We start from the raw sequence: 20,093 nt of genomic DNA, 5'->3' as shown, positions 1-20,093 counted from the left end.
AAAGTTATGTAAAGTTATTTTTTAAAAAAGAAAACAAAGTAGTTCCTATAATGTGACTGCACCAAACTTTGAAGTTCTTACTATAAGTTTTCTCTAAAATGATTAGACAAATTTTATTGATCAATATAACAAATCTTATCTACTATCAATGTAATCATAAGTAAGTCACTTAACCAAAACCTGACCCTCAGTTTTCTCAATCAGTAAAAAACTAGAATGTCTTTTGAGTTTCCTTCCAATTCTAGAGTGATGATTTTATGAACTTTACTGATGAAGCCCAAAATTTTGTCAGCCTTTGTGGCCAGAGGCAGTCAAGAGCATTAGACAGAAGTGGCTCAGAACCAGGAACATCTAGGTTTGAACATGTACTCATTATGTGATCCTAGATGGAAATTTATAATCTCTCCAAGCATTTTTTTTAGTCTACAAGTTGCCAGGAAGACGCTGAACTGCATAAGTGCAGGGTTCTCCTCATCAGAGGTTTCTATACTAATGAAATCACTGGTCCAATTCTTATCATTTGTAACCAAAAAAGCACATTAGTCTGATATTTTCAATTTATTTTACCCAGATTCTTAAATCATAACTTTTCCATGTCCTATTATCTCACTTCATAAACACTAATTTGGGTTATGTTTTTAAGAATGCATTATCTTTCATTTGTCTCCACTAAAATTTACCTGCCACTTTTCTACCCACTTGCAGAAAGAATTTCAGGTGGTTCTTCTGCAATTTATCCCTATCACCTTGACAAGTCATTACGGACAAAACTTAGTGGCATCTGCACACTCATATATCTCACCACTCAAATATTCTTCTAGCACATTTATGAAAGAATAAATACCAAGACTGACCTCAATACCAGTCCTTCAGACCTGTTATATCAGTTATACTTTTCCAGTAAAGAATAAAAAATTCTTTACTACTTGTTTTCTATTAACCAGTTTCCTAGTTTATAGTTCTAATAGAATTTTTAATCATTTCTGTTAACCCATTCCCCAAAACTTATAGTGATTTTGGTCAATTTCCTTTTTTCTTCCCTCTGTGGTAGGATGGATTGAGTGCTGGTATTTAAAGTTAGCAACATTTCCCTTTCTGAGTTCAAATCCAGCCTCATATATTTATTAACTATGTGACTCTGGACAGAATCACTTAAACCTGTTTGCCTCATTTATAAAATGAATTGAAGAAGGGATGGCAAAGTACTCTAGTATCTTTGCCAAGAAAATCCCAAATGGGGTAACAGCAAGTCAGTCATAACTGAAAAATGCCTGGAAATGATTGCTTTATTGATATCTTTTGTTTTGACATCTCTAAAATGTCTAAATGTAGACCTATCTTCCCCATAGAGTTATTCTTTGTAAAAAATAAAATAAAAAAAGAGGAAGCAGGGTGGGGGGAACCAATTCCATAGCACAATTGTTAAGTCTGATGTTGATGAAAAGTCCCACACCTATATCATACTTCACCTCTGTAAAGAAGGGAAGGAGGTGGTTTTACTCATTTTCTTCTTCAGGGTCAAGATTGATGATGATAAATTACACATAACTGAGTTTCATTCATTCACTATATATTGTAGACATTAGGGTATATTGTTTTCCTGGTACCACTTTATTCCCTTTACATGACTTCCCTTGCTTCTCAGCATTCATCATATTCACCGCTTCTCACCACAATGTAGTGTTTCATTGAATTAATTTATCACCATTTATTTCACTCCAATCAATGAGCACGTGTTTTGTTTCCAATTCTTTGCTGATACAAATAATTTGGTGTATGTGGAACCTTTTTTTTTGTTTGACTTCCAAGTATAATCCTAACAATTAGCTCTCTGGGTCAAAGAGCATTTCAATCATTTTATTTGTATAATTCTAAAACACTTTCTGGAATAGTTGGACCAATTCACTGTTCTACTAACAGTGTATCAGCATGCCACTCCCTTCCAATAATGACTATTCCCATCTGTTTTCATGTTTCTCAATTTGTTGGGTGTATGGTGAAACCACAGAGCTGTTTTGATTTACATTTCTCTTATTATAAATGATTGGAGCAATTTTTCATATGGCTGTTTTACTTTACAATTCTTTTAAGAATTGTTTGTTTCTATTCTTTGATCTCTTCTCCGTTGGAGAGTTAACTGTTTTTAAAATAATTTCTGGTACAGAACTTTGTGATTGGCTTTCTGAAAGGCTTGATAAATTAAATTAAATCCTGTGTGAAGTTTTATTTTGTCTCTGAAGGGAGTCTGAAATATATTCTGTTTTTTAGCATGTATATTTATGCATGTGTATACCTATTCACATATGATTATACAAGTTATATCATCAAAGCAGTTTCCTACAATTTAGGAACTGGTGAGATACCTTTAAAAGAAAAAGCCTCTTTCTAATGTTCATCTGTTTAGTTTTTTAGCCAAATAAAATAAGAGAATAACTCACTAGAATTTTTTCAAGCTCCCAAGAGCCAAAATTGTTGGCAGGAATTATCCGGGGAAAAATAATTGGTCTCAACATGAATAATGAGGAGGATGCTGAATTTTTCAATAAAAATGAAAAGAAGTGTTACAAAATTCCTGGTTGTCATTATGAAAATTTTAAAAGACTGATTAATATTTAATATATCATTTTTCTAGATAGATACCTTATTCCCACTTGTGAATTTGAGCTAGAACCCCTGATTGTGAAAATTATAATCAATAGAAAAGGGCAAATATAGGTACTCTTTATCCCAACCTGTGGTTTTCTACTTGTAGCCACAATGGGCTGGATGGCCTCTGGGAGATGTCGTTTTCTTCCAAACTAAAAAAGAACCTGAATAGATTAGGAGATCCCTGGGGGACTAGCAACTTTGAAGAACTAAAGAGGGGAAAGGTCCAGAAAAGAAGAGGGAAGAGACCTGAACAGTGCAGCCCATCATTCAGACTGGCAAAAATTATACCTTCCAGTAGACGGGTTATATATGCTTCATATAGACAGGACATTGCCCTTTTATATTCCATTTCACTCTGTGGAGATCCTAACAGATTTAACAAGATCTGAGCCAACCACTTAGGCTGCCTTGGATAAAGTTGGCCCTATCCAGAAAGAAACAGTAAATTAGGCCTTTCCATAGCAAAAATATATATTTTATCATGAGATATTGCTAGAACAATATAGTCCAGAGCAAAGACGTCAAATCCATGACCTACAACACTACCCAGAGCAACCTGAACCAGATTAAAATATAAATGAAAAATGTTTAACATAATAAATAAAAAATTATGACAAAGCATAGACAACATTAATATATGGTTTTCTATGTGCTTGAAGGGATCCTTATTTATGGTCTTGTGGCCCCCATTTTTAATATGAGCGTGACAACTGTGGTTCAGAGACCTTTCTTTGGCAATTCAGGATGAACTCACATCCTTGGTGAACACTGGACAATTCTTTTGATGAACCAGAGAAATAAACTTTATCAATGAAATGTAATAAATTTCTGTCAAATTGAATCAACAAATCTAATGGAATTGATTTGAATTGAGGGAGCATACTTACCATTACCAAAGAAAAGAAGGAATGTGAAGTAAATATATGTGTATCATAACAGAGTGTTGAATTTGCATTTAGGAAGAGGAGTTCAAATCTTGCCTTAGACACATAGTTGTTGTATGCGTCAGATTAAATTGCTTAACTCCCTTTCGTCTCACTTTCCTTATCTGTAAGACATGGGAATTTGAAAACCTGATGATTTTTAAATTTCTTTCCAATTTTAAGTTATTATCCTATATGTAATGGACTCTAAATCTTGGAGTAAAGAGGAATTCAAGTTTTGCCCCAATTTTCCAGCTGTGTAACTCTAAATAAATCATTTAGGCTCTCAGCCTTCCCAAGAAACTCTCTAAAACTGTTTATTAGTTGCCAGTCTGTATCAGTAGGAGTTTTCACACTAGGATTTCTTCATACTTATGGAATCATGGGTTCTGATCCACCACTGCGTCAAAAATAAAAATAAAAAAGTAAAGGAGAGTTTTATTCCCCAAAGGTTATTTTATTTTTTCCAACTTGGTACTAGAAAGCACCAATCTCAAACGCTTGTTTTGATCAACATATACCACCGGAGGGTGAGTAAAGTTTTCAGAGTATTATTAATAATAATAGATAGCAGAATACATTAGAGCTCTGCCAAGCCCTCCCCCTCTCCTATATCCTTTTTCCATCAAAACACATCCCAAATAAGTCACCATTGTAATAAGATCACCAGCCCAGTTAATCCGGGGTGTAATGTCGAGGATCAGTCACAGCTCTTGACTCAGAGACCACGTATCTGGTTCAAGCTTTACATACCAGCAAGTAGTAGCAGTCACATGTGTCTCAGAGGTTTCCCCTGTCCCTGTTAAGATTTTTTCCTGGCTTTTTAAAACCGTATGGCAAGCTACGACTAAATTGACTTCTGTCTTCAAGGTGTTGAAATGACCTCCAAAAATAACTGCCCCACATATGAGGCACATAATTGAAACATGTGTTCATTCTGTAATTTTTATCTCTGGTATAGAACCTGGATCCCCGTGACCCACTAAAACATCGGTAAGAAGGTTGTGAATTTGGACTGGAATCAGTTCTAAAATAAGCTTCTTACTGGTTGACAACTAGAGCTGGCCAGCTGACTTCACCTATGGAGTGTACTTCTTTGGTGAATATGAGGAAGGGCAGTAAAAATAGTTCCTTTCTTTCCCAGGCTGAGATTTTTCGCGCCCCTCCCCCCCAAGCCATCCAATACTTTTCTCCTACCTTCCAAACCCCCATCATTACTTCTGCTGCAGAGCTGTGATTTCATTGGAGTAGAGGAAACCTCTTTGTACGCAGTTGAGACTCTTCTGAGGGTTGCAATCAGGAAGCACTGAGAAGTTACTATTTGTCCAGGATCACACATACGACCTACATGGCACAGAAAGGGTAATTCGCCCAGCTGCTCAGGTCAGAGAGAGTAAATAGCTTACCCGCGGGTCACAACAGCATTAAGGGGGGCAATCATACAGCACCTGGGACACAAAAAGATAAGTATCTCGTCTGTGTCACTGTGAGTAATTGACTTGACCGGATCACCTGGATGTCGAGGAGTGTCTTGCCCAAAGTAACATACACCTGGGACACTGAGAAAGGTGGGCAGTTTGCCCTAGGTCACGCAGAGTAACTGACTTGGCCAGGCTCACCCAGCACCTAGATGACACAATGTCTCCCCAGGTCTCTAGATGCCACTGAGAAGGATATGTGCCTTAAAAGGTTGGCATAGCACCTTGGATAGTGAGGAGGTGAGTGGTTTGCCCACAGCTGTCTTTAGCTAATGCCCATCATAGACAGGATTTGACCCCCGTTCTTCTTTACTTAGGGACCGGTTCTCTTTCCTCTGAGTGCTTCTTTCCCTTCTTCCCTTCCCCTCCCCCCCAAGAAAATCCTTCTGGTATCAGTGGTTCAACCCTTGTCCCGCCGAGGCTCAGCTGAGTCCCTGCTTTTAAAAATAGCTGATGCTGGTGCAACGCTTGCTGCCCATCCCCCTTCTCGCACCCACTAGCCCGCCCCGAAGTGGTCGCGGACCGCGTTTCGTGCCGCGGCCTTTGCGTGGGGTAAAGGCTCTTTTGTGAAACCAACATACCGGGAGGGGAGGAAGGGGAGGGGGGAATACGGGCCCTCGGTAGTCCGCAGCCCGGGCTCCTTGCGCCCAGGAGCACGTACCCCGATGCTCCCCGAGCACAGCTGGAAGGACCAGGAGCCCCGGAATGTCCGCAAACATCCAGCCCCCGGGGTGCGGGAGCGGCGCTCAGCAGATGCTCCCCAAAAGAAGGCTAGAGAGCGGGGAGCAGTGCCCCTCCAAGCGAAAGGCTAGCTGGGGTCTTCTGACCAGTCAAGGTTAGTAGAGCAGTTCGTTCACCACCTTCTGGGGCCCTGACCAAGTCCCCTCGATTTTGCAAAAACGCTCTTTCTATGCTGGGGATGCTTTCCAGAATGCAGGCTAGGAACAGAAGCGTAGGCTCCGGGCAGGGAGGCAAGAATGGTTTGGTTTGAGTTGGTTTTGCTCGTCTTGCACTCCTAACCCGGAAGATGCATCAGCTGACTGACCCTCCACTTGGTAGGGATGCATATTATTGATTGTCGTGGCAAACTCAATATATTCCAGCTGTTCACCTTTTTGTCTCTGGGTGAGCCTGAACCGGGGGCAAGGAGAGCAAAGTCTCCCCTCCTAAGGTTTGCAAGCACAGCGATATGGGCCACCCAAAGGGGATCAGTGTAATTTAGATCCCGGAAGGAAGAGAATAATCTAAAGCATCAATATTTCTACAGTTGCTTTCCTACTCTGTACAGATGGAGAGTTCTAAACAGAAATATATACATATAATATATAAATAAATAGATATAGATGTATAGGATGAATAAAGGCTGCTGAGCAAATTCCGGAAATAAAATTTCAGTTAGACTGTCATTATTTTCAAAAAACAACGACCATTATGTTAATGTTAATCTATTTCAGGAGAAAACAATGAAATGTTTGAAAAAGGCCTAAGTGGGAAATGGTAAACTATTCAAACCAATTCAACAAGAATTATACAAAAGTTTGAAATGCCACCTGACAATTTTATATTTAAGATTGTTAATAAGGGATTATAGAACAACTATATTTTTGTTGTTTTTAAACATTTACCTTTGTGGATTATGGACATGTGGTTTGCCTAGGGAATTCTGAATACATAACTCTCTGCACTCATACAAATCATTCATTTCTCTCAAATTCTAGTCTTAGAATGTTACACAGATGCTATAAAGGTTAAGTGCTTGCCCAGGATAACGCTGTTAGTGTATATGAGGGGCTAGGCTTGAGCCTAGGCCTTCCTTTCTGAATAACATCACTCTTATCTGGGGACCTAGGGTGTGTTTTTAATATTGGTTGGGAAAGACTAGGTCACTTCATCGAGGTTGTTAAAAATGCCCTGCTTTAATTGATGTGGGGTTCTCTCTCAATGAATCACTCAATGGGCAGCTTTCTGGTAATGAGTATCTGATAAAGCAGGATTATGGGGAATTTTTTGTTGTTGTTTGTTTTTCTCTTCCATTTCCTTACTCCTACTTTAATGATTACAGAAGGAAGAAATCAAGTAAACTAACTAGGGAAGCCATTTACAATTCAAAGAAAGCAAAAGGAAAAAATAGAGGCATTTAGTTCAGCAATTAGACACAAGCAAATCACAGGAATAGTTTATGTAATTTTCCATGGGGAAAAAATAAAATAATTAAGCAATAGTGAAGAAAGAGATGAGTCAGATTCTGGGAGGAGGAGAAGGTGTCCTGTTAGATTACAAATAGGGGTAGTATAAAGGAAATAATTTTTTGTTATTATTCATTCAACCTTTCTTCTGGGCAAATGGACACGAGGCATACTGGAAATTACTGCTCCGTAATTTTTGGAGAACTATTATATTTTGTATTCAAAAAAGGTTTTTCATTACTGTTGATAATAAAATTAAAGTAATAATAAAACAATGTCACTGAGGCCAGATACCCATTTGTTGGAAAAGACTGACAAATAGATCCCATTATTATTGTGCAAATGTCTATATATATATATACATATATATATATATATGACATGAAGATGTAGAAAAGTGTATTAAGACTCTACCAAACACAGTCATTTGTTCATTACCTTTTAGGAACTGGTCAATTTAACTACTTTTCTTATTTATTCTACAAATAGAGAGTGAGCAATTCAGGGCACAGGTATTGGGAGAAAACTTTAAAAAGTATTGGAATCCTTTCCCTTGAGCTCACAGTCTAGTAGAAACAAAGATCTGTAGATATAGAAAGATAGAAGATAGAGAGAGAGAGATCTATAGATAAATATAGACTAGATATTTATATGTAGAGAGATATGGCTAATTACCAAAAAATAAATAAAAGAAGTTATTGGGGAGAAGGAGCAAGCATTTACTGTATTTACAAATATTATCTCATCAGATCTTTCATAACAACTCTGTGTTTATCTATCTCCGTTTTATAGCTGAGAAAACTGAGGCAAATGAAGGTTATGTGGTTTGCTCAGGACCATAGAGGTAGTAAGTATTTGAGATTGGATTTGAACTCTGGTCTTCCTAATAGTGCTCAGCCACTTTTGCCACCTAGCTGATCTGTGAAGGTTCTGAGAAATTCAGAAATGCTTCAAGGAGAAGGGATCATTTGAGCACATTATTGAAAAACGTTTGAATTTTAACAAGTTAAAGGAATATTCCAGGTAGAAGAATCACTATGAATAAAGAAAGGTGTGGAAAGCACAAGCTGTGTGTGTGTGTGTGTGTGTGTGAGTGTGTGTGTGTGTGTGTGTGTGTGAGAGAGAGAGAGAGACAGACAGACAGACAGACAGACAGACAGACAGACAGATAGACAAAGGGAGGGAGAGGGAAGGAGATAGCCACATATAGAGAATGAGTGGGATCCATAGTATGGCAAATCTTGATTTTAAGGTTGGGGAATCATGAGTCATTGATTAGGGAAGTAACACAATCAAAAGGAAGATGAATCTGGTGGTATTTTACCACCATCATTGTCAGGGAAGTAAGGAAGGGGGCTGGACACAGGGAGACACAAAGAGATTGAAGATAATAAAGATTTAGTCTTGGATGGTCACAATTGCAAGAGGATAGTTTGGCTTGATGGAGAGACCACTGCCTAAGGGATGAGAAAACCCGGGTCCCAGTCCTATCTCTGCTTCTCACTAGCTATAGGATCTTGAGCAAATTACTCATCTTCTCCAGAATTATAAAGTGAGCTGACAATACTGGATTTCCTCTGTCCTTCAAAAAGTATGGGCTATGAGCTTGAATGGAGGAAAATGCTAGGTGTATATTTTCCAGTAACCTCTAATAGAAATTTAACCATTTATTTAAATTCAGTTATTTAAAAACATTATTATAATGAGAAGTCCATACATTTCTTCAGACTGACAGAGGGGTCCAAGACACACACACAAAAGATTAAGAATCCCTTCCTAGGTAGTTTAGAGGGGATGTCTGTAAAAATTTAACAATGTATACATAATATTCTGCTATTTAAAATTCCTGACTTTTGACCTTGGATGTTATCTAGGAAAATGATTATTGTTGACAATGAATGTATTGTCAGAGAAGATTTGAAGAGAAAGATAATGATTGGTTTGATTTGGATATTTTTAATTTGGGGGGGCCAACTGAATACACAGATGAATATATCCAGCTAGTAGCTTCCAACTTGGGAGCATAAGCAGGACTAGAGATAAAGATTTGAACATTTATCTGTAGCAAAGGTTTCTAAAGATTTTGGTCATAGGACCTCTTTATACCCTTAAAATTATTGAGGCCTGAAAAAGCTTTTGTTTATGTAAGTTATATCTCTTTAAAATGAAAACATTTAAAAAATTAATTCATTTTAAAATAATTAATTTTTTAACGTTCTAAAATGAAAAGTAGGAAAATTAAAAAATAAAACTTCAGTGAGAAGAGTGGCCTTTTGAAATATATTTTTGCAAATCTCTTTAATGTCTGGCTTACTAGACTGCAGCTAGATTCTTTTATCTGCTTCTGTGTTCAATCTGTTGCAAATTTTTTTTTTTTTGGTTGAAGTTTATGAAGAAAATTTGGCCTCAGTGATATGTAATTGGAAAAAGGAAGAGTATTTTAATAGTCACATAATGTCTTAGTATTATCTGGAAGATAATTTTGAACTTCTAGTCCCTTTGAAAGGATGTTTGAATCCCCCTAAGGAATCCACAGATGACATTTTGAGAATCACTGATACATAGATATAACAATTTTTCCTGTCAAAATTCATCTCTATCAAAAACTGTAAAACAAAGCAAGAGGAAATGCATTTCTGTATTTTTCCTTATATAAACAAAGGTTTGTAGGGGGTGAATCTGATATTTTGGTTAAAATTAAAACTGAACTTAAGCTATGTGTCTCAGCTCTACATAATGGAGAATTTAATGTTTGCTAGTGTCTCTCAGATTTCATACTGTTTTCTGTGTGAGGGTGTTTACAGATACTGTTCCCTTTGTCTTGAATATTCCTGTGGGAAGTCATGCTTTCTTAATTTATTTTCTTTTAAACGAAACAGCAAACTATTATTTGCCATTTGTTCTCTTTTTAAGGGCAATACCTTTAATTAAAGAAGTAAGAATGGTAAATGAAAGGTCAAAGAAACAGTTGATGATAATAAGTAGAAACTTTCAAATCTATAAAAATCCCAATGACATTTCTCCTATCCATGGATTCACATTGGAATCAATTTGCCTCTAAAAGGAAACAGAAAGTGTGTGTGTGTGTGTGTGTGTGTGTGTGTGTGTGTGTGTGTGTGCGTGTGTGTGTGCACGCGCGTGTGCGTGCATGTATTTCAACAGCAAAAATCGTGGGCAGAGGTGAGCCCCACTCAATCACCCCAATTTCTTAAGGATGCTGACTCATTCTTACCACTCCAAGCCAGATTCAGGATGAACATATGAAACAAAGTGTATTTTGGGAAAATGAAATGAGAGCACAGATATTAAATATTACTTATCTGTAGGGTTTTTAGGACTTAGGGAGGGTCTGAAATCTGGAACTTCAGGGACAGTTACGAACATAATTAAACTCCTAAATCTGCCTCAAGCAAAAATGGGATCTAGGCTTTGAAACTATGTAGTTTGAGGTTTGCAATGAACTGAAAAAAACGGCCAACTGAAATGAATCTGTGATTCTGCTGTATAAATGTTAAACAATCATGCCCCATCCTCTTTTGGTAATGGGCCAGTATTACAAGTACTCATTTCCAATAGAGGTGATAGATTTCTTCTGATCAATATGATTTTTTTTTTATTTTTTTAGCAGCAACATGACAATGATAGAAGGAGTTTTCAGTTTAGTAAGACCTACATTCAGATTCAGCTTCTGAAGCTTTCCGATAATGTGACCTTGAACAAATTGTTTACCTAGTCAGTTCCCTGATAGAGTCCCACAAATTGATATTCTACCTCTGATCTTTTTGAAAATAATAACATGTGCAAAATTTTCTAATGGCGGTAGCATCTTTGCACATGAATGGCAACACAAACTAATGAATTGATAAGGGTGTAAAGGTTGATAACTTTTTGCTAGTGTCATTTCCACTGATAAAATGATCTCAAGTTTTTTTTTGCTGAGTTTTTGCCAGCGCCAGGTTTTCAGTGTGAAGATCTTTCTTCACTGAGCCTTCAATAGTTGTGGCTGTAGTTCCCACATTGCCATTGCCTGTGTATTTTCCAGGATTTTGGTTGAGGGCATTGATCTGGAAGCATTGCTATTTCTAAGGCTCTTGGACTCAAGCTCTCCAGGGTCTTATGGAAGTGGTTTGATTTGCCTGTCCTTGCTGGCTCCTCTCTCTCCTTCAGCTGGACTGGCTTGCCCATTCTGTGTGTGGCAATTGGTAGAGGTGGCTGGCCCATCTCTGCATCTGCTCCCTCAAATGATGACTATGGCATTTGATTGGGATGATGAGTTGCAATGTCAAAAAAAATTCATAAGCCAGTAATGACTTTATGGTGATGAGTCTCTAAGAAATAATCTGGGCTGGCCCTCAGGCAATAGACATACATTCTATTCCCTGGACCATAGTTATCCAAGACTATCCAAAGGAGCAATGCTTGCAAGAGCCACTTCCTGGCCACAGTGATAATTGAAATCAGGCTCTGGTAAAGGATCATAGTGCAGTAGATAGCTGTAGAGCTGGAAGAGACCTCAGAAGCTATTTATTTGAATGCAAGTTCTTTGACCTATGTTTAGTGCTCTTTCCACAGAGATATGATATATATTGTACATAAATTGCTGTCTTATAGGGCATATCATGTAATGTGTAAAACATATGCTTTTAGATTTGCTTAGATGGTTATAATTGATTACAATTATCCTCCCATATGCTAAATCTGGCCTTCATTTACAAGATGGTCTCAGTGTCAAGGACATAGTCTATCCATGGAAAAAAGCCAATAATCTGGACCAAGAAAGGACCAGCCTGTCATCCAGGGGCAAGATCATTAGCACTGTTTTCAAAACAATTAGGCCAACTAATTCAGAATGAGAAATGTTCTAGCTCTGTGAGAATGTGAAGCTGACTGAAATCTTGATTTTGAAAAGTATTCTTTCAATCATATTCCAGAATTCTAGAATAGGAAAAGGACTTTCGTGTCCATCAAATCTTTTTTTTTTTATTATGAGTTTTTTTAAATAACTTTTTATTGACAGAACCCATGCCAGGGTCATTTTTTACATTATCCCTTGCACTCACTTCTGTTCCGAATTTTCCTCTCCCTCCCTCCACCCCCTCCCCCAGATGGCAAGCAGTCTTTTACATGTTAAATAGGTTATAGTATATCCTAGATACAATATATGTATGCAGAACCGAACAGTTTTCTTGTTGCACAGGGAGAATTGGATTCAGAAAGTATAAATAACCCGGGAAGAAAAACAAAAATGCGAGCAGTTTATATTCATTTCTCAATGTTCTTTCTTTGGTGTAGCTGATTCTGTCCATCCTTGATCAATTGAAACTAAATTACCTCTCTTTATCGAAGAGATCCACTTCCATCAGAAGACATCCTCAAACAGTATCGTTGTTGAGGTATATAACGATCTCCTGGTTCTGCTCATTTCACTTAGCATCAGTTCATGTAAGTCTCGTCAGTCCTCTCTGTATTCATCCCGCTGGTCATTTCTTACAGAATAACATTCCATAACATTCATATACCACAATTTACTCTACCATTCTCCAATTGATAGGCATCCATTCATTTTCCAGCTTTTAGCCACTACAAACAGGGCTGCCACAAACATTTTCGTGTCCATCAAATCTAACTCATATGTGGGAAGGAATTCTCATCACAACATAATAATTAGGTAACTTTTATGTAGTACTTTGTTTTGGTACCTAGAGTACTTTGTATATATGTATTAATTTATATGCATTTTTAGTGTACAGTTTGGTATTTACAGTATTTTTGTATGTGTATATATAATAAATACGTACATATAGATATTTATATGTATGTCTTATTTGATCCTCATAACTATTGTCATCTCTGAAAAAAATTGAGGCTATTAAAGGTTAATTGTCTTGCCCAGAGTTCTATAGCTAATAAGTATCTGAGGGAAGATTTGAACCTGGACTTCAGTTCCAATACTGTATTCTACCACCTAGCTGCCACATATCTATCTGATGAGTGGCCATCTACCCTGGATGCACAAATCCCTCTAAAGCCCTCAGTGAGACAAGTATTATCCCTTTTTCTATGTGAAAACTAGAACCAAATGTTTGTGACAGATTCTAGTCTGAGTAAGAAATGATTGCCCTCCCTTGGATGAACCCGACATTTTTCTCCACTTTGCTTTGTGGGAGGAACCAAGTTGTGAATAAAGTGAATAAAAAGAGAATCTAGTTATCACAGTAACTGTAGATATAGAATTACTCTGTAAAACTATACATCATCAGGAAAAAATTATATATAAGAAAAAAGGAAGATGATCTGTATGTTTTCAAATGGGTATTCGTTCAGAGGTTTTTTTTTTTTTTCTTTCCAACCAACTGTTTATGAGGTAAAAGGTCATATTAAATTGAGTGCCTGTCTCCTTAACAGGATGACGAAAACTGGCTAGCAACGACAAGAGATTTTTATTTTCATAGAGTATGAGTCGGCTTTACCTAAATAGTGGCTGGCTTGAAGTGCCGTGGGGAGATGGAGATTTAGGTATGGCCTGGACCCTGGTAAAAATTATTTCTATTCATGTGGATGTTTTTATTCTAGAAAGGTAATGTTTACAGAACAGTGCAGAGTGCCGTTCCCTGTTAAATTATATACCAGATGGCTTGGAACCAGTGTTGTTTCTAAATATAGTCAGAATTACCTCCTATGTAGTTTCAAGAGAGACCAGAACAGTAGGGGCTCGATTAGCATTTTGAAAACAGCCGTTATTTGTTAAAATTACTCCATTTTTGAGTCGTTTATCCTAAATGGATAAAATTTAAAGTTTTCTGTTATCAAGTTAAATTGGAGAAAGAGGAAATACAGGGGAGACTGTGCCTTTGGAAACTTTGATATTATGCTTAGGGAGCAGAATTTAGTCATCTTCACCTGGTCAAAGGAAAATGGAACTTTGAAATTGATTATTTTACAGGTTTATAGTGCATCTCTCTGGTGTATGGTCTTGAGCAAATCTAATAATAAGCATGAAGCTTATTAGAATTGAAAGTAACAGACTTAGTGTTACTTTCCCAATAGCTGTTACGTTTGGGTATTCTTGGAGGGGAGAAGGGAGGGACAAGATACAAAATAGAACTTGGAATAAGATAGAACATCATTTGATTCTCACATGTTAATGACAGGCATTTTTTTTTTCCTAATGGATGCCTGGGAAGTATATATGAGGGAAATAATATTTGAGTATAGCAAAACAAATAGAAACAAATAGAAAAATGTTGGGTTTTTTCCAGCGATTTTGTGTATGTGTATACAAATATCTACAATAGTTATGCCATAATTTATTTGCCTATTAGATGTATATAGCTTTGTTCTAATGTTAAATGTTAAATAATATTTAGAATAGTCTAAATAGATTCAAAAATTACTTGCTGACTTTGTGTAATTAATTTCATTTACTTGAGTGCTGAAAATACTTTGAGTGGTCAATACAATATATGCTGTTTTGTTATTTATATCTTTTAGGTCCCTCCCCTTTTCTTCCACCAACTCAGTATGTCCCTGGAAATGTATCATCTATATCTGAGAATATAGGGAAGTCATAGGGGGGAAGAGGACAATAAGCATATATTATCTCATTTGATCCTCACATAATCTTGCTATTATTACCTCTATTTTACAATTGAAGAAACTTAGACATAAAAGGATTAAGTGATTTGCCTAGCCTAGAAAGTGTCTTGAGGCCACATTTGAACCTAGGTCATCACCTTGTTAACCATCCACTGCCCCACCCAGTTACCTGTAGAGTATTGAGAGTTCTCTAGAACACAGAACAACAGAATTATGGACTTTGCAACTGATGCCAGTTTGACTACCCTCTAGGAGTTTATGGTATCCTCCCATTCTCTACAAGTCCTTATAAAATATCACTTCAGGTTTATGGAAATGTGCCCTTCTGCCCATCAAGTTCAACATGTTTTTATTGTGGTTATTATTGCTACATCCAGTTCTTTATCCATTCTTGACAATGGAAAGCAGTGCTCCCAGATAATACCAAATATAACATCATGGACCCATGGAGATATTTGAAATTTTAGAGGCAGAGAATCCAAATCAAGTTGTAAGGCAGGCAACATGTGAAAAAATGGAAGTAGCGTGAAGAATGAAATCAAATACTTTCTTCTGTCCTCTTTAATAATTCTTCTATAAATCCATCTCTTCCTTCTTTTAATTTCTAATCTTGTGCCTATAGACCACACTGATATTGTGCAGAAGTCAAACCCAATGTTTTTGACTGAGATCCCTATAAATAACATGGCTAGACCTACTGTCATTTCAGATCTTCATAATGATCCCTGAAGGAATTTTTGGAGAAATCCCCATTTCTTCTAGTACTTCTCCTTTATCCTTTTGTAGGGCTATAACTGGTTAGCTGCCATACTGGGTAGGGACAATGGAAGAGTAAGTAATATGAATGGAATAGAATGATGCTGTATACTATCTTTTAGTTCTAGTTTAGAGATAATTATAAATTGATTCAATTTTGACAACATAAGAAAAACATCAGTCTTAACAAATGCCATAATTACAATATGCATTTTTCATTAAGAGAAAATTTTAGAATGAATTATTTAAGTTATTACTTATTAAACAGAGTCTTTTGTATAGGAAGCACATAATGACTATTTTGTGAATGGACTTGGTAGTTTTGCCAGGGATTCACTAGAGGCAGCATGGAGTAAGGAACACAGCATTGGCCAACAAGCTCTGTTTGAGGCCCATTTTACACATAACTGGTTATGTGGCCCTGGCAAGTTAAATAACAATTTTTTTCAGTGCTCAAATGCCATGCAAACAAGTTTTCAGAGACTTAGCATCAATATATTATTCTGCAATTTAATGTAATTTCCATCATAAATAGGCTTTATTTTTTTTTTTTGATGAAAACTGATGTGCCACTTTCTGAGCCTTAATTTTTTTAATAAGAGAAACACTCTTTAAAAAAGGATAATTAATGTATCATTTGAAATTTTCTTATTGCAATCAAATTGCATACACAAGAGCCAGGTGCTTATGAATCATTTTTCACTTTATTTACCAGATCCCTTTACTTTTTAAAAACCATTTTTCTATGGAGACTGAAAATTAACCATGGCAGTTCTCAAAATGAAACTTGCATAACAATGGTTATTTTTAAAAAAATATTTTTAATATTGAGACTATAATTTTCCACTTTAGTATGTAGGTCTAAAAAATCCCATCAGTCATGAAATATTTACTGATATGCTTGCTACCTGACAAGAGGGTTTTGCATCGAAAAGAAAGCACTGAATCCCACAAAAACTCTAACAGTAACTTTTGATTAACCAGAACACTGCAATTGGGTGATTTCTCATGAATTCCATTCCTTGGCTAATTAACGGCTAACGAGGAACTTTTTTTATGCTTTCTCCCATTTGTGCTTTATCCTCCCCCCCCCCCAAAAAAAAGTTTTTAAACTATATTATCTTCACCACAGCTTTCTTTGGAAGATAATTCAAGTTATCATTCAAGTTATCATTTGAATTCTGTGATCATTTGAGATCTGTGACTTTACCCCTGTGAGTTTTACACACACACACAAACACACACACACACACACACACACACACACACAGAGGAATGGTATGCTGATACAGACAACATACTTTTAAGTTTCATTTGCATTATTAACATTTTCTCCATCACTTAAGTCTAGACAATTAACAAAACAGTAGATCAAGGTCTTACTTGTTGCATTTGCTGATTTTTGAGGTATACATGCTCACACTGAAAATTTAACAATCAGATGTCATCCTAAGCCTATGAAAGCCAGTGGCAGCACATATCTAGATATGTCTTTCAGACCATTACTCTCCATGTTTCCAATTTCTTGTATAAAAGCTCAATCCCTGTCTTGGAACAAAACAGATGATTTCTGGCCCTCCTGAAAATTACTATTTGAAATAAAGGGTTTTACTTTAGGAGAAGTGAAATAAGAAAATGAAATACTAAGAGAAACCCAAAGGAATTCAGTGCAATTACTGAACTGCTTACCCCTCAGTTTTTATTTTGGCCCATATCTAGGTAATAACCGAGTAAACAAATTGACTGTTCATCTGAGACGCCTCCTATTCCACAGAACAGTAACTCACCGCTCACCTTTATTTTCTATAGAACATTTTTGTCAGAATAAACTGTCTAAAGTAGGGAGTACAAAGAAGAAAAGATAAAATAAATCCCTCACTTTTAAATTGGGCGATAAGCCCCTATCACCTGGGAAACAGACATATACCTCTAAGATCTTAGAGTCTTTTTTTTACACTATCATTTCCCAAATAATGTTCCATGGAATCCTACTGTTCTCATCAGACTTTGAAATGACTGTGAAAATTGTTCTTCAGTAGTAGCTCAGGTCCACAGAGTTTTGATGGAGACGATTCACATCAGAAATGGGAGATTTTGGAAAGTTGTCTTAATTTTTTTAAGCTACAGAGAAATAACTAGTTTCTATATGAACATACATTTAGAGTTGCAGAGGATTTCAGACGTCACCACTGCCAATCCCCTTCATTTTACAAATGTGGAAATTGAGTCCCATAGAAGTTAAGTGACATGTTCAGGGTTACATAGCTATAAAGTATCTCACATAGGATTTGACAGGTTTTCCTGACTCTCAAGTCCCATCACTTTATCCATTATACAAGACTAACTTTCTATAGAAAAAAGAGCTCCCTCAGTCTATTTCTTTTTTTTTTAATTTTTTTTTGTATTTGATTTATTTATTTAGTAATTTCCCTCTGTCATATTACAATTTTTTTTACAATTGTTTTAAATTTTTTGAGTTCTAACTTTATCCCCAACCACAATTAAGAAAGCACTTGTGATGTTGTGCAAAACGTTTCTGTAAAATTCAACTTGTGAAAGAAAACAAAAATCTACCACCCTAATGAAAATAAAAACCTTCAAGAAAAATTAAGTTTAAAAAAGAGAGAGAAAAAATGCTTCAATCTGTATTCAGAGACAATCAATTCCTTCTCTGGGTATGATAAGATTTTTCATCTTAAGTCCTTAAGAGTAGTTGTGGATGGTTGTACTACTGAGAATAACAAAGTCTTATAGCTGGTTATCCCAGAACATCACTATTATGTTGTATAAAGTACATTTCCCTTTGCTTGAATCATGAAGGACTTTCCAAATTGTTTGTGTTTTTGTTTGTTTTTTCTTAGAGCATCCTGCTCATCATTTCCTATAGAACAATAATCCTGAGCTATTCCCCAATTGATGGGCATCCTCTCAATTTTTTTTTCCCTAAGAGAGATGCTATGAATATTTTTGTACATATAAGTTATTTTCCCTTTTAAAAAAAATCTGTTTTGGTATTCTTGCTTAGTACTGATATTGGTTAGGTCAAAGGATAGACATGAATTTGTAGCTCTTTGGGCACATATCTTTTGATCATTTATCAATTGGGCATGGCTCTTATTTTTTATAAATTTGACTCGATTCCCTCTATGTTTGAGAAATGAGAGCTTATCAGAGAAACTTGCTTTGAAATTCTTTTTACAATTACTATTGCTAACTGCAGCTTTATGTTTCTGATCCAGTATTTCAAAAACAAAGAAAAATCCGAGACATTGCTTCAAATTCACCATTTCCAGATTCCACATCACAAATGTCACAAGGTCTGTTGATACAAAAAGTCCCGATTTTCTTCAGAAAAAGAACTTTGAACTATCCATTCCCCTCTTCCTCACCACTAATACCATAAATTATAATAACACTCTTGGAGATAATTCAAGTGGGCAAGCGTTGCCAAAATCTGCTGTTATTCAAGCAGTCGTAGCAACAGGATCAGTCACTTTTTGCTGGAACCTCCTTTAGGAAGGGAACCAGCTGCTGGCATACTTCCTATTACTATCCGGTGTACAACGACCTTTTAAGGATAAAAATAAAAATCTTTCTTCAAATAGGTGTCAGCTTGGTTTTATCCAAGCTCTGCCTACAGCTGCTGCTGTAATTTAAGCAGTGGTTAAGTTAAGCGATTGCTAATAAGAAGGAAATGATGGGAAATAGCTGGTTAAGAATCAAGCCGTAAAACAAGTAAAAATTAAAACATCACTTTCTGTATGGCAAACTTTAGTTCTGGCGATACACTAGATTTTCTTGTTTCTTTTGCTGTGCAGTATCCCAATCTAGGAAGCAGTTTGTTAATACCAACATGATAAAATTTTAAGAAAAAAATCTGTATTAGATATCCCTGAAGTTGTTTGCCACAGAGCTTACTTAAGTCTGTTAGAAAGAAACCTTTGAAAGCAGGGATTCTTGACCGCTTCTTCGTCATGAATCCTTTTTTACAATCTGTAAAAAGAGCCTATGGACTTCTTATAAGGAATAATTAATTCCTTATAATTAAATAATTAAAGAAAATGCTAAATTAATGAAAATAAAGATGTTGTTTAACTTATATTGTGGATTACTTGTGGGGAGGAAGGAAGGGAGAAAAATTTGAGACACAAGATTTTGCAAAGATGAATATTGAAAACTATCCATTGCATATATTTGCCAAAAACAAAAAGCTATTATTTTTTTAAAAAAGGATGAAGAAGAAAAAGAATAGAAAGATATAATTTTTTCCTAGCCTAAGTTCATGGGCCTTTTAGAATCTCTTCATGAGTCTGTGGACTCCATGTTAAGAATCCCTATCCTAAAGATTTAATACTAAAGAAAGAAGAGGATTTTACTTCCTCGTTTAAACAAATAAAATATAGAGGCAATTACAAAATGTAAAAGAGACAATTTCAATTACATGACATTGAAAAGCTTTTGCAAGAATAAAATTAATGCAACTAGATAAGAAGGGAAGTCAAATG

General features: G+C 36.1%; 1 protein-coding gene and 1 long non-coding RNA gene across 5 annotated transcripts in view; one reads left to right on the top strand and one right to left on the bottom strand.

The window, feature by feature from the left end:
- Positions 1-5,725, bottom strand: part of LOC127541982 (uncharacterized) — a 77,599-nt gene extending 71,874 nt beyond the window's left edge. Inside the window, exons 1-2 of the long non-coding RNA XR_007948517.1 lie at positions 5,632-5,725; positions 4,770-4,916 (exon numbers count right to left, since the gene is read on the bottom strand). This is a non-coding gene — a long non-coding RNA (uncharacterized LOC127541982). The remainder of the gene's footprint in view (positions 1-4,769; positions 4,917-5,631) is intronic.
- ASB5 (ankyrin repeat and SOCS box containing 5) overlaps positions 1-20,093 on the top strand; it is a 90,427-nt gene that overhangs the window by 51,340 nt on the left and 18,994 nt on the right. The window contains exon 1 of one of the 4 annotated variants that reach the window (XM_051967380.1): positions 5,664-5,885. The exons of 2 other annotated variants lie outside the window; for them this stretch is intronic. In XM_051967380.1, coding sequence (XP_051823340.1) covers positions 5,756-5,885 — 130 coding nt within the window. In that variant the 5' untranslated portion in view covers positions 5,664-5,755. Of the gene's footprint in view, positions 1-5,663; positions 5,886-13,676; positions 13,753-20,093 lie in introns of those variants that run through there. One more of the 4 variants, XM_051967381.1, reaches the window with a different exon arrangement.

Source organism: Antechinus flavipes, chromosome 6 (assembly GCF_016432865.1).
Source record: "Antechinus flavipes isolate AdamAnt ecotype Samford, QLD, Australia chromosome 6, AdamAnt_v2, whole genome shotgun sequence".
NCBI lineage: Eukaryota > Metazoa > Chordata > Mammalia > Dasyuromorphia > Dasyuridae > Antechinus > Antechinus flavipes.
Note: the sequence above shows the minus strand (reverse complement) of the source record. Positions and strands in the feature narration are given on the sequence as shown.